This window comes from Nematolebias whitei, chromosome 1, assembly GCF_014905685.2.
Source record: "Nematolebias whitei isolate Nwh7 chromosome 1, NemWhi1, whole genome shotgun sequence".
Taxonomy (NCBI): Eukaryota; Metazoa; Chordata; class Actinopteri; order Cyprinodontiformes; family Rivulidae; genus Nematolebias; species Nematolebias whitei.
Genome location: NC_056498.1, coordinates 88,202,894 through 88,217,441, shown reverse-complemented (window position 1 = coordinate 88,217,441; position 14,548 = coordinate 88,202,894). Strand labels below are relative to the sequence as shown.

The following is a 14,548-nucleotide window of genomic DNA, read 5'->3' as shown; positions in this document are numbered from 1 at the left end:
ACACACATACATACATACATACATACATACATACATACATACATACATACATACATACATATACATACAAATATTGAGATATCACCCAGCCCTAGTCCCTGATCTTCTTCAGGTTTCCTCTTTTACACAGAATGTAGTCAACCTGCATACTCCTTCCTTCACTCAGTCAGTCATTCTGTGTTCCTCCCTCTTTTGGAAATGTGTTGACTACAGCAATTTCCATTCTCTTGACAAAATCCACCACCATCTATTCTTCCTGGTTTCTTTCCTTGACACCAAACCTACCATCACTTTTTCCCCTCTGTTTCCTTCACAGACATGTCCATTCAGGTCTGCTCCGATCACCACTCTCTCCTCCCTGGGAATACTCTCTATCACTTCACCCAGATCCTTCCAAAATGTATCTTTCTCCTCCACATCCCATCCAACTTGTGGAGCACAACGACTGACATTTAGTTTCATATCTTCTACTTTCAGACACATCACTCACACTCTTTTTACCGCTATTACATTCTTTGCCAACTCCTCCTTCAGGACCACCCCTACTCCTTTTCTCTTTCTATCCACACCATGGTAAAACAGTTTAAACTCTGCTCCAATGCATAAAAATGGGGATCTTCCGGTTCTCCCCTGTGGTCTGATCTGGGGGGTGGGTGAGTGGTTCGTCCTGTGTGGGTGGCCCTGGGGGCTCCGCGGTCGGGGTCCCTCCTGGGGTCTTGGGCTCTGGTCCCCCTTTTTTTGTCTGCCTCTGGTCTTGAGGGTCGGGTCTCTGCTGCTTCACAGTTACTATTAAATGTTCTATTAGAGAAGCCTTATACACTTATGCATGCTCACAACCACACACGAATAGATGCAGGGATGCTTATGTAGGCTTTATATGTAGATATATAGATATATAGATATGTATATGAATGTATATTCATGTGTATGTATGTATATAGGCGAAGGTATGGGCATATATATTTATGGAAACTTACTGCAAAGCCATGAATATTTTAAGTTCTTTATACACATGTATTTTGTTGCTGTGTTTTGTCATGTTCTTTGCAGGTGAACAGACAGTGGCCGGGAGTTTTGCCGTGTGCTCTCTTTGTGTATATTTCTTATATTTTGGAGTCTTACTTTGTTTTTTCTTTCTTTCTATCCTATTAAAAAAAAAAAAACCTACACTAGATAGTCACTAGAATAAATATTTCATAATAATGGTGTGGAGAGGATGGCTGTAAGGGGAGAAGGGAGGCCATCTAAAAAAAATAAAATAAAATAAAAAAACTGCTCCAATGCTGCGAGCCTTGCTGCCCTTTCCCTTGGTCTCTTGGACACATAAAACATCTACTTTCCTTCTCTGCATCATGCCAGCCAGCTCTCTACCTTTGCCTGTCATTGTCCCTACATTTAGAGTTGCAACCCTCAGTTCTACATTCTTCACTTTCCTCTTCTCCCTCCGTCTCCTGACATGTTTCCCTCTTCGTGGTTTTCGACTAACAGCAGCACAATTTCCATCAGTACCCTGTTTGTCAACATCACTGGTGCCGGTCGTTGTTAACCCGTGCCTTGACCAATCTGTTATGGTGACACTTGATGAACTCGCATAATAGTTAGGCAAAAGTGTTTTACGTCCGATGCCCTTCCTGACACAACTCACCATTTACCTGGGCTGGCACAAGAGATACACTGGCTTGTGCTCTCTAGTGACTGGTTTCTTCATTCTTATGATTCATCTTTTTTTATTTTTCAGACTTAAGTTGAAAATACATAATAATCTGTTGTTTTTGGTTTCCCTTAATCAGTGACAAATGAAAAACGGATTAAAAGCAGTGGACAACCTGAAACTTCATCTGACAAACAGAAGGTAAGAAATGTCCAAGTAACATGATAATCATAAAATAAAATATGAAATTGTCCTAAGTTTTTAACTTTTTTCCAAATGGTATTTTAGTCAAATGATGGTGAAGATGCAAAAAGAGGAAAACAAGGCATAATGAGACAAATGGAATCACTGGCAAAAGAATTGGAGGGAATATTAAAACAGGATGGTAACAGACTTCTATTTTTTTTTTTTTTTTCTTATTTTCCTCCACATCTCATACTTTTTATTTCACTGGTGTTCTGTCTGTTTGCAGGAATGGGTTTTATGTCTCCAATAGTTGGGTTTTACTGCCAGAAGTGTGAAGAGTTCATTGGAGATTTTAATTCTGTTGAGAAACATGCGGAGATTCACCAGCATAGCAACTCCAAGAGTGTGAGTAGTTACTGCCTGTATGTTGTTCTAAATATTCTTTTTTTTGTTTTGTTTTTGATGTGCGTGTAAATGGCTAAATTGGCTGCACTTTTCTTGATCCAGTTTGACAGAGTCAGACCAGGATGAGTTTGTTTGGCTTGTTGAGGGTGCATATTGAACATTTATTTGACAAAGCAACAATAAAATTTTCCAACATTTTCCATTAAACTGCAACATTTTAATAACTTGTGTTGGTCATAGAGACGCCATATCATGATGAGCAAACCACACTTGCAATAAAACATGGTGGTGGCAGCAGCATTATTCTTCCTTCTTGAGGAAAATCTGTTTGAGTCTTCCAGAAATTTGAGTCTGGGACAGCAGATCAATGACCCTAAACACATCGCTGAAGAAACCCAGTGGTTTAAGGAGAAATCATTAAATGTCCTGGAATTGTACAGTTAAAGTCCAGACCTCAGTTCAGCGGAGAATCTGATTTGATTTAACGATTGTTGAATACAAGCAGCACAGATCCATTTCAAAAGTGCTGGAGCAGTTTGGTTATAAAGAATTAACACAAATTATAGTGATTACTAGATGTGCTAAACTCGTGGAGATGTAACTTATAACTTGTGACAGTAACTAGTGCAAAAGGAGGCACTAAAAGTAGTGATTTTTGGAGGGTTGAATAGATATGTGTGTACTATTTGTCAATTTATATTTGTTAAAATAAAGATTTCCCCATTTATCTTAAACCATCTCGAGTATCTTTTGTAGGTCCATTACTTATAATTAAATATAAAATACTTTTGAATTCCATGTTATAAGGCAACACAATGGAAAGATAATAAAGAATAGTGAATATTGTTGCAAGCTACCTAATTAAAAGCTGTCATTTTAATCACTTAAAAGAACAAAACACAAGTTTTCATTTAAATTTTTTTTTTTACCATACCATACCACTTTATTTATTGAGCACTTAAAACAGCGACAAGAACAACCAAAGTGCTGTACAGACAAAACAACAGGTAACACACAAAGCAATATACAAAATGAGGTAAATCAGAATATAGACATAAAAATGATGCAGATAATGACGACAAACCAGTGTGGAGCATACAGGTTCAAAACACAGATCATCTTGTGTTGAACGCCACCGAATAATAGTGAGTTTTTAAATGGGACTTGAAAACCGAGAGGGAGGGGGCCTGTCTGACAAACAGAGATAACTCGTTCTAAAGTTTTGGTCCTGCTACAGAGAAGGCCCTGTCACCTCTGCGCTTAAGACGAGTTCCTGGAACTGTGAGGAGCAACTGGTCCGCTGACCTCAGGGAACGCGGTGGGACATACGGTTGTAGCAAATCAGAGAGATGAGGGGGGGGCAAAACTGTTCAGTGATTTGTAGACATACATGAGTATTTTGAACTGGATTTGAAAGTGAACCGGTAACCAATGCAGTGAGGCCAAACTGGTGTAATGTGCTCTCTTTTGCCTGTACTGGTTAAAAATCGGGCTGCTACATTCTGGACCAGTTGTAGTCATGCAATGGAGGTCTGACTGATGCCAAACAGGAGCAAATTGCAGTAATCAAGCCTAGATGTAATGAATGCATGTATTACTGTCTCTAGGTTATTTTTGGATAATATGGGCTTCAGTTTAGACAGCTGCCTCAGTTGGAAGAAACATGATTTAACAATCATGTTTACATGATTGTTAAGCTTCAGGGAAGGGTCCATTATCACTCCCAGATTAGTGACTCTGTTTTTCTGACAGGGTTAGAGCGGAGAGGTCGATGCAGTGGTTTGTGATCGTGTCGTTGGGAGGGTGCTGGCCTGTTTCTGGGTAACTCCTGGTCGCTCCTCCTGCCTGGAGGAGAGCGTCCTCCCTCCACGGCAGTTTCCACGGGCACCCCAACAGCAGGCGTTGCAGGACTGGGAACCATGGTGCGCTCACGCGTTCGGGGCCACCAGGAGAGCTGTCAATCCCTCTTCCTGAACTCGGTGAAAGAACCGTAAAATCAGAGGAGGTGGAGAAAAACGCGTACAGAAGCATTTTGGGCCATGAGCTGTGGGCAAACGCATCCACCCCCAGCGGTGGTTCGTCTCGTGGGCTCAGAGAAACGCATAATTGACACTGAGCGTTTCTCGTGTCACAAACAGGCCCACAGCTGCTATATCAATCTGAGACAAAATGCTCCGTCAGAGGATGATTAAAGGTTGTTCTGTCTCCGACAACTTGAGACAAGAAGAAAACTTGGCTGCAGCATATGATAATCGTGCTGGACACCAGATTTCTGTCCATCGACTGCTGCAGAAAAGGACAGCATGTCGTCCAGTGGACATGAAGTGGCCTCTACGCCTTTCTCTGTACAGCAGCGTTGAAAAAACTGACCACTTGATGTGAACAGCGCTGTGGTGGTTGCAACACGTGACTCCTGAATCGTACGCACTACATCTTGAGAGAAAACCATCTCCTCAAAAAGATCCGCACAGCGGCCAGACCACAGGTGCTGGCCTATTCTGATTAATTCCTGATCGTTCCTCCCGTCTGGAGGAGAGCGTCCTCCCTCCACGGCAGGTTCCACGAGCACCCCGATAACATGTCGTAGGCCTGGGAACCATGATGCGTTCACACACTTGGGTCAGAGGAGCTGCCAGTACCTCCTCCTGAGCTCGGTTCAGAAAACCGTGATATCAGAGGGAGAGAAGAAGGTGAAAAGGCATTACGACCACAGGCTGTGAGCAGGCACGTCCACCCAGCGGTGGATCGTCCCGTGGCTCCACGATAATTATAATTGACATTGAGCGTTCTCTCGTGTTGCTACACGTCCACAGGCGCTGGCAGGATTTCTACCGTGTCTGAGCCATATCTCTGGGTGGAAGGTCCCAGGTCCCCGTGCCGCAAAGGACCGTCTTTGGACATCACATCCGCCCCTTGTTCGGAATACATGAGATGTACCCTACTCGAATGGAGAGCAGATTGAGTGTGCCCCACACAGCATCTGTCTCACAATGTGGCACATGGGTTGAGCGCATACATCTCCTGCCAGTATGTATGCAACAGTCACTTGCTGTCTGTGTGAATCAAAAAACCCTGATGATTCTGCAGCTCAAGGTCAGTGTTGAGGTCACATTCAAAGAACCCGTGCGACACTCCAAAAACATTTAAATGAGCTGCTGTGTGGAAAACCACAGCGGCCCCACAGCTTGTTAAATGTGTGTGCCTCTGTGAGAAACTGACATGTGTGACGTAGGTCTGCTGACGGAAAACAGCTGATATCACTCAACCGGTTCACGTGAGTTGCACTGCTGCCACCTGTCTATACAAACTGCTCAGCAGCAGCAGGTGTCCAGATAAGCAGAATTAAAGCAGTTCAGGTGCATAATGGAATGTTTCTCACAGTTCAGAAATTGACAATCTAGAATAAATCTCATCTTTCCAGTTCATTGGGACCAGGAAGTGATGAGAGAGGGACCTTGCGTTTTCCTCTCCTTCTGAGACTCTAGAAATTACATTTAAAACAGAATTTCCTGAGCTTCTTCGAGAGGGGACGAGATCTGTTCAGAAATGACAGAAAAAACGTCACAGAGTTCCTCCACACCGGGGTTTGAGCTGTACTGCAGCGTGAATCCCCGGATGAAAACAGTTCGCCCATCCTTCTGGAGCGCGCGCTCATTGCCATCCGTTTATAAGTTATAAAGCAGGCACGCATTTATGCTGTGAAACTCACATGCATGCTGATGTGAGCTGGAGCGCGCTGAGTGAGAAAGAAAAAACACGCGCGTCCCCGAGCATGCAAAACGTTGTGTGTTGCTGATGCTGCGGGAAGCAGCTCATCTGTGTTGTGCTCACGTTGTGTGCAGCTGCTCCGTATAAACGCTCGGGAAGCGGGTGCACGTATGAGCCGACGTGCCCTGAAGAGTCGTGTGTGCGCGCCCTCATTCATGCGACGCCTTAAGCCAGGATTGCCGCGGGGGTGCGCGTTGACACTGGTGCGGTCAGGAAGCAGCGCGCGGCATCTGTGGAGCGAAGTTACCACTGGCTCGGTCTGCAGAAACACGTTCATTGTTGGCTGCGAATCACGTGAACTTTTGAGTGATTCCACGAGCTGCAGTATTAATTCAGAAAACTTTCTTCGAGGATGCCAGAGCAGAGCTGCTGTGAGGCTTGGGAAGCTGCTGACGCCGCGGGAGCGCGCGTTGGCACTGGTGCGGTCAGGAAGCAGCGCGTGGCATCGGTGGAGCGAGGTTACCACTGGTTCGGTCTGCAGAAACACGTTCATTCTTGGCTGCGAGTCACGTGAACTTTTGAGTGATTCCACGAGCTGCAGTATTAATTCAGAGAACCTTCTTCGAGGATGCCAGAGCAGAGCTGCTGTGAGGCTTGGGAAGCTGCTGACGCCGCGGGAGCGCGCGTTTGACACCACTGCGATGAAAAAACGTGTGTCGCTCCTGCCGATAGCGAGATACGTTGCTGGGCTCGTACCGCGGTCTCACGTTAACGTTGACGTGAACGGCGGGCGCTGAGAGCTGCGTGCGCGCTTTCATGCCGCGGGAGCGCGTATCGGCACCGCTGACAGTGAATGAAAAACAACCTTAAAAAGGCTCATTCGTGATGAGTGTGTGTGATGGGGCCGCTTGTCAGATAAACCATGCTGACAGCCTGGCTAAAGGACACTTCATAAAATAATGTTATTTCACATCGTGTCATCAAAAAGCAATAAAAAAAAAATAATTACAAATACAAAACAAGTTGAGCAGAGTAAGTAAAGACAGTAGCAGAGTGAAGAAATGTGGTCAGTTTGTCCTCCAGCTGTCTAAGCCTATAGCAGCAAAACTAAGGGACAGCTCAGGAAACCCAAGCCGAAACTAACTATAGGATTTAACTAAAAGGAAAGTCTTAAGCCTAGTTTTAAAACTGGATAATGTGTCAGCCTCACGGACAGAGATTGGAAGTTGGTTCCACAAGAGAGGAGCCTGATAACTGAAAGATCTGCCTCCCATTCTGTTTTTGGAAACTCTAGGAACTGCAAGTAAACCTGCAGTCTGAGAGCGAAGTGGTCTGTTAGGAAAATATGTAACAATTAGATCTGTAATATAAGATGGAGCCAGGTTGTTGAGAGCTTTGTAGGAAGTAGGATTTTGAATTATTTTCAGTCAGGTCATCTGGACAGTTTCTTTGTTTTTGTGTTGAAACGTTTCACCTTCCATGCAGAATGCTTCATCAGTCAAGGAAACACACAACACAAAACTGATTCTTTCCCCAACAGCTTACTCCAAAGTGGAACAAACCAGTTATGTTGGTGCTAAGATGGTGTCTTTGGCACGCCCCCTCCTCCGGTGCTGGCCGTCGTCGACAATCATGTTAAACTGGTTAAAAACCAACAACGTCCATGCTCAATAATCTAGATATACAATCCAACAATTTTCAGTCAGGTCTTCTGGACAGATTCTTTTTTTTGTGCTGAAACGTTTCACCTTCCATCCAGAAGGCTTCATCGGTCAAGGAAACACAGAACACAATGACCTGACTGAAAATTGTTGGATTGTATACCTGGATTATTAAGCATGGACTTTGTTGATTTTGATTTAAATTCTGGATTTGACAGGGAGCCAATGGAGAGGCTAAAACTGGAGAAATATGATCTCTCCTACTAACTCCAGTTAAGACTCTGGCAGCAGCATTTTGGATCAACTGAAGACGTTTTAAAGAAGTATTTGGACACCCAGATAACAAACCAGTGCAATAGTCCAGTCTAGACGTGACAAATGCATGGACCAGTTTTTCTGCATCATTTTTAGATGTTTCTAATTTTAGTGATATTACGCAGGTGGAAGAAGATTAATGTGGAGGTTAAAAGACATGTCCTGATCAAAAATAACACCAAGATTTTTAACATTATAGCTGGAGGACAGATTAATACCATCTAAGGAGGGAGAAACACTGAAAAATTAATTCCTAAGCTGCTCAGGTCCAAAAACTACAACCTCAGTCTTGTCTGTTTAAAAGCAGAAAATTAAGTGTCATCCAGGTTTTTATGTCTTTAAGACATGCTTGTAGTCTAAGTAGCTGATTAGATTCATCGGGTTTAATGGACAAATATAATTGTTTATCATCATCATATCAATGAAAATTTATCCCATGTTGTTTAATAACATTACCTAATGGAAGAATATGTAAAGTAAATTTTGATGTATGAACTGTAACAAGTGTAAAAAGAAATCAAAAGAAATGTTAAAGCTGCTACAAGTGGCACTCTGGAGTTGTTTGACAGAAAACTTTTTGTCCATAAGTAGTGAGAGATGCAGCTAAGTTACAGAAGACAAAAATCTCCACAATTCGACAGATAAATTGTGTAAGAATTGTAAACTCTGTTGGGATAAAAATATTTTCATTGCCAAAAATTTTGGAAAGTTTGGACAACTTAAAAATTAATTTCTGACATCACACAAAGTAAAACATTTTGTCGTTAAAAAAAGTCATAAAATTTAACTTGTAATTGTGTAGGAACAATTTAATGTACCTAACTGCTACTTTATATCGGCCATGTAAAGTCCAGCTTTCTGTGATTTGGCTAAACTTCAAGTGATGTTTCTACTGTGAAGTCTGAACTGCAAAGCTCCAGGTTTTTTTTTGGTCTGAATTGGAAATTCCCTTTGTTCATCTGTCTGTGAATAGTGTGAACATGATAACTTAAAAAATAAGTGAGGTACTGATTTCCATTTTGGTTTGTGGCTGTGAAAGGTTCCTATCAAAAATTGAGTTGTCATGTCAAACTCCAAGATGGACACCATCATATACGTATGTGGTCAGGGTGGCTTGTTCACACGTGTCATGGTGTCCATCATGTACATATGTGAACAAGCCACCCCAATCATTTGGCAAAACTATGCTTTATAGTTTTATATTGCTTAAAAGTATAGTTTCCTCAAATGACATGGGTGGCCCAAGATAAATTTCTGATGGGCATTGACCACCTCTTGGCTTCTTCATTGCACCTGGTTGTGGATAAAATTGCTCCCTCCACTTGCCAAGATCTATCACTCTGCGCTGCCTCGAACAAGAAAATAAAAACCTACCTCGTTTTTCTTAGATGCAATGTAACGCCTACCCACTTAAATATCTAGTACCAAAAACATTAAGGATTACTTGCATTTCTTGTCCAATTCCAATCCAGAAAAACACATCTTGAAAACTACAAACATTCACTATTCAAATCCATCAGTGACGGGACATCGGTGTACTTCTAATTTACTTATTTTGACAACATTCCAATTTATATGTGGCAAGTTAGACACTTAATAATTTTATTTACACAGTCTAATTGTGCACTGATATCAAAAGTCATAGCTCTATATTCCTTATCAAACCACATTTGACATTTTGGGAGTTTCCAAAGTTTAAGGAGTAGCTGATTGGAAATCGAAACAAAAATGGAAGAATAATGCCTAAATCAGGGGTGCCCAATATGTCGATCGCAATCTACCGGTCAATCGCAAAGGTATTATGGTAGACCACATGGCATTAAAAAATAGACGTCAGCCTATCATCCATCCTCACTATGAAATTTGTCACTTGATTGACTTACATGGCAGCCAGTCTGAGGTCCCATTTACACAACGGAAATCACAGCCTTTCTGCTGAGGTTCAGCCATTCATTTACACAACAACAGTCTTCATCCTTTGTAGTGGAGATTCTCAGGAGAACCCCCCTCGGAAGTGTGAAATGCTCCGCAAGTGTGAAATTGCGCATGTGCATTACAGGCAGCTGCAGTCCAAAGTTTTCCTGCACTAACAACAATTATAAATAAATGGCTGAGAACAGAGTGTTTTTGTGCCACTCATCCTTTTTCAGCATGTAGGAGCAAAACTAATAAAATCCAGGGTCCAAAGAGACGTTAGTGTATTCACCAGTTTGGACATAACAGTGATCATGCAGACGCTACATGTGCGATGACTACAGCTGAGCTCTGCATCAGGGTTGCCAGATAAATTTAAACTATCTTATTTACCCTCTCCTTTTCTGTGCACTTGTTCAACAAACACAACACACACCTCATCTTAGAATATTTTGACCCAGCACATATGACAGTTTTGGTCAAAATACTATAATTTTAAAATGACTACAATAGTTCATTATTTCTTATCTGGCAACCCGACTGACACAGAAACTACAACATTTTTGTGTACACTCGCTCATATTTTGTTTATTACCCCCTAATAAACATTGAAATCGTGTAAACGGGTCCTTATAGTAGCTAGATCACTTTGACTTGGTCATTTTAATTAAAAGGAGCTGCATGATGAATAAATGTGGGCACCCCTGGCTTAAATAATAATGATTATGTTTTCGTGTTTATCCATTGGCACCCTTTTATAATACGGTTTAATTTTGATGTTGGAAAATTATTACAACTTAACTTAATTGCAGAGTTGATGCTTTATTAATTTTGGTTTGTAACATGTTTTTTGTTTGCCCCTATTGTTTTTAGCAGAAAGAAAAATTGGACAAGCATTCTCAAGATGGCAAAGGACACTCGCACAAACACAGCAACACCAGTAGCCAACGCTCTGAGAGGAGAGATCACAGCCGCTACAGTCACCATAAAGATTCAGCAACTTCCAGGAATGACAGAAACCTCCAGCACAACAAGAGGAATGAGAAAACTCACAAAGCCGACAGGACCGGGCCGCTAAACATTTGCCTAAAAGAAGAACTGAAAAAGGAGAGGATGCTGATTACAGTGAAACGTGGACTGACCCCTCCACCTCAAACCATCAGAACCAAGGAGGAAAACGAGGAGCTCCCTGTATCGGGGAGCAGGGAAGGCATAGCTGAAGATGCAGACAGCAAGAATAAATCCTCCAAAAACAGCAAAGATAAACACAATGAAAATGCCAGCAGCCACAGCAGCGATGACGAATCAATTGACATAAAACACCCAAAAAAGAAAAAGAAGAAGAAGAAGAAGAAGAAAGGAAAGGATAAATCTTAAGTTTTGTCATTTTTCTAATCCTGGAACAGTGTTAGCATGTGTTTGTTACCTAGGTTTAGAAACCTTTAGGTCTTAGTTTTACTGTTTCACTGAACAAAACTGTTGTTTTGGTTGTAGGTTTTTGATGCTGCGATAAACTGAAGAACTTAATTTACAGTCTGACATGTTGGAAAGTTTTTCTGTCTATAAAAGCCCTCTTTTTTTCTGAATACATTTAATTCAGGGCAGGGTGTTAAAAATGAGAATCAAGAATTGTGTGCTTGTAAAATTGGAAGATCTTTGCACCTAAATACATCTTGGACTGGTTTCATACATCAGCACGAGTTTAAATGTTCTCATCTGGCTTTTGGTTAGTAGGCCTGCATGAACTTTCTCCCATAATGTAATTTTCCTTCTTTTGTGGTAATCAGAACCTTTTCTCACAGGAATATGTTGATACCTGACATGTTTCAAGTATTCTCACTTCTCTTTTCAAATTTCTAAAACTATAAAAGTTTGAAGAAAACCAGTGATTGCTTTTTGTCTAGTTGATCCTCACCGCTAACTTTTTAAATGCATTTTTTTACAGGACCAACAGTGTAGTAGTAAAGTGTAAAATGTGTCTTATAAATTTTTCTTGTGGTCTAGATTTTAATCTAAAATCCAGGTTGACACATGACTGTATCACTTGGTGACCTTGTAAATAAAAAGGTTGTACAGAAATGCACACATTTTATTTAAAGTTCAGTAGTTGTTGCTCAAGTGCTCCAATGATCTTGCACAATGTTCGTCATAACTACCAAACTATGTATTTGTACTGTGTTCAAGACCTGAACAGTCATGATTTTGTTTAACCAGGTACAATAATGGACAGTTGCAAACATTAACGGGCTGTGTGTTTATGACGAGTTCATATTGTAAAGTTTTTGACAGTTGTAGATGAAAATGTTGGGAAAATCTTTGTTCAGAAGCTGGAATCAGTAGTTTATTTGTCATTCAGTGTGACAGGCTTACCAAAGACAGATTTAGCACGTTCAGAACCAAAAAGCCAACTTGCTATAATTATCAAGCAGTGTCAGAAATGTTCGTAGCACATTATTTAAAGGTTTGTAACTGATAGGCAAATTATTGAACATCTGTTTTTACTCCTCTTCATCTCAGCCAATGAATTGGAGGCCAATTAAGGCCAATCTTAATTTTATCACTGGATACATTGTTGATATGCACAAGAAGGGACCTTTAGAGTGCTGCAAGATTTCAAGTCCATTAATATAATAATAGTGTACTGTATTAACAAATGTGCTCTTAGTGATTGTGCTTCTAATTGCCTTCAAGTCATTCAGAATATCAAGCACCTGGTGTGCTGTGCTCTGAAAATTATTTACATTATCTTTACCCCACAAGGCAAGATTTTGCAGGAAGCTATAGACTGAGGAAGATTTGTCGTTTTATTATTGTTTTCCAATTGACTATTCTAAATTAAGCCTCATGTTTTGATGTACACTACATGAACAAGTATTTGGCCACACATAGCCATCACACCAACAGAACTGTATGGAGTTGGTCTTTCTTTTGCAGCTCCAAAAGCTTCCCCCGTTCTTAGAGGCTTTTCCACAAGATTTCAGTGTTTTTGTGGCAATTTGGGTTCATTTGTTGTGTGCATCATTTTGGAGATCAGGCACTGATGTTGGACAAGAAGTCCTAGCCCTCAATTCCAGTTTCAGTCTATCCCAAAAGTTATTGGTGTGTGGGCTAGTCAAGTTCTTCCACACTGAACGCATCAAACAGCATATTTATAATCCATGCTTTGTGCACTGGAGCACATGCACATTGGAATATAAAAGGGTCTTTCTCAAAGTGTTGCCAAAAAGTTGTAAGTATAGCGATGTCCCAAATGTTTGATTATGCTAAAGCATTAAGACTGCACATCCCTTGAGAATATAGATCTAACCTTAACCCTGACTGAATAGCCTGAATTAAACTGGTGTGGTCAGCCAAATTGTGAAGTTTATTTTATAGATAAACTTTGTAAATGAGACTTGAGATCTTAGTTTTTTAGCAACACGCAGCAGATTTATTATTTCCTTTGCAAAGGGAGAACGGCACAAATACTGGTGTCCTGTAGTGTGTTTCTTGCATGGGTTATTTCCAAAGCTTTTGTAAATAGTAAACTGATAATCATGAAACAAAACCTGATGTCAGTTTGTATTTCCAAGTTAGGGGTATGGGAACTTAAGACGTTCAGAAAAATAAAGGTTTGTTCTAAGGAAAGAAGCTGAACTTGCCATATTACTATAACCAAATGTTACAATAAAACGTATTCTTCACTTTGAAAAAAACTACCCTACATACTTTTTGTAAGAGTTGACGATTACCTTTTGCTAATATTTTCTGCAGTTTTAGGCAGAAGTTTGCTGACGACTTGGTACTCCTAATGTGAGCTGGGAAAAGTAGCCATTTCCCCCACAAAGGTAAGTGTCCTTACAGTGTAAAAATCTTTGTTGTAAAAAGTGTACCATGAAAAATGTAGTGTAAACGGATGTTTTAAAGTTCAAGAGCTATTTTCAGTTCATCATCATCAACTTTATTTATAATGCGCTTTAACACAGCCACAGCTGAAACAAAGCGCTGAACATCAGTTAAAAACAAGAAAAGAGCATAAAAACAAAGATACAAAGACGAAGCCAAACAATGAACAAAAAACTCAATTTAAAACAATAAAACGAGTTAAACATAAAATCAATACCAATGAAAATGAAGTAAAATCAAGTCTCGGGTTGAAGGTCAATAAGTAGAGATGAGTTTTCAGACGGGTTTTAAAAATGGACAGAGAGGGGGCCTGTCGAATGTGCAAAGGCAGAGCGTTCCATAACTAAAGACAATTCATCCATTTATTTATGAAAGAAATTGGACTGTCTTTTGGACATTTTGATTGCTGGTATTTTGTCTAATTGGCACCGTTCTTTTGCTACGTGATGTAATGTGAATAATGCACTTCAATAATTTCTCGTATTTTTTAGAAACATCTAAAATGATGCAGAAAAACTGGTCCATGCATTTGTCACATCTAGACTGGACTATTGCAATGGTTTATTATCTGGGTGTCCAAAAACTTTTTTAAAATGTCTTCAGTTGATCCAAAATGCTGCTGCCAGAGTCTTAACTGGAGTTAGTGAGAGAGATCATATTTCTCCAGTTTTAGCTTCTCTCCATTGGCTCCTTGTCAAATTCAGAATTGAATTCAAAATCTTACTTCTAACCTACAAAGCTCTCAACAACCTAGCTCCATCCTATATTACAGATCTTCTTGTTCCATATTTTTATATTGTATAATTATTATATTTATATAATT

General features: G+C 40.5%; 1 protein-coding gene across 3 annotated transcripts in view; it reads left to right on the top strand.

Annotated features, from left to right (window-relative positions):
- The window catches only part of si:ch211-195b21.5 (chromatin-remodeling ATPase INO80), a 48,588-nt gene extending 36,669 nt beyond the window's left edge, over nucleotides 1-11,919 (top strand). For 2 of the 3 annotated variants that reach the window (XM_037681058.1, XM_037681042.1), the window contains exons 5-8: nucleotides 1,791-1,852; nucleotides 1,940-2,036; nucleotides 2,124-2,242; nucleotides 10,714-11,919. In XM_037681058.1, coding sequence (XP_037536986.1) covers nucleotides 1,791-1,852; nucleotides 1,940-2,036; nucleotides 2,124-2,242; nucleotides 10,714-11,217 — 782 coding nt within the window. In that variant the 3' untranslated portion in view covers nucleotides 11,218-11,919. The remainder of the gene's footprint in view (nucleotides 1-1,790; nucleotides 1,853-1,939; nucleotides 2,037-2,123; nucleotides 2,243-10,713) is intronic. The other variant, XM_037681050.1, reaches the window with a different exon arrangement.
- Nucleotides 11,920-14,548: the final 2,629 nt, after the last annotated feature.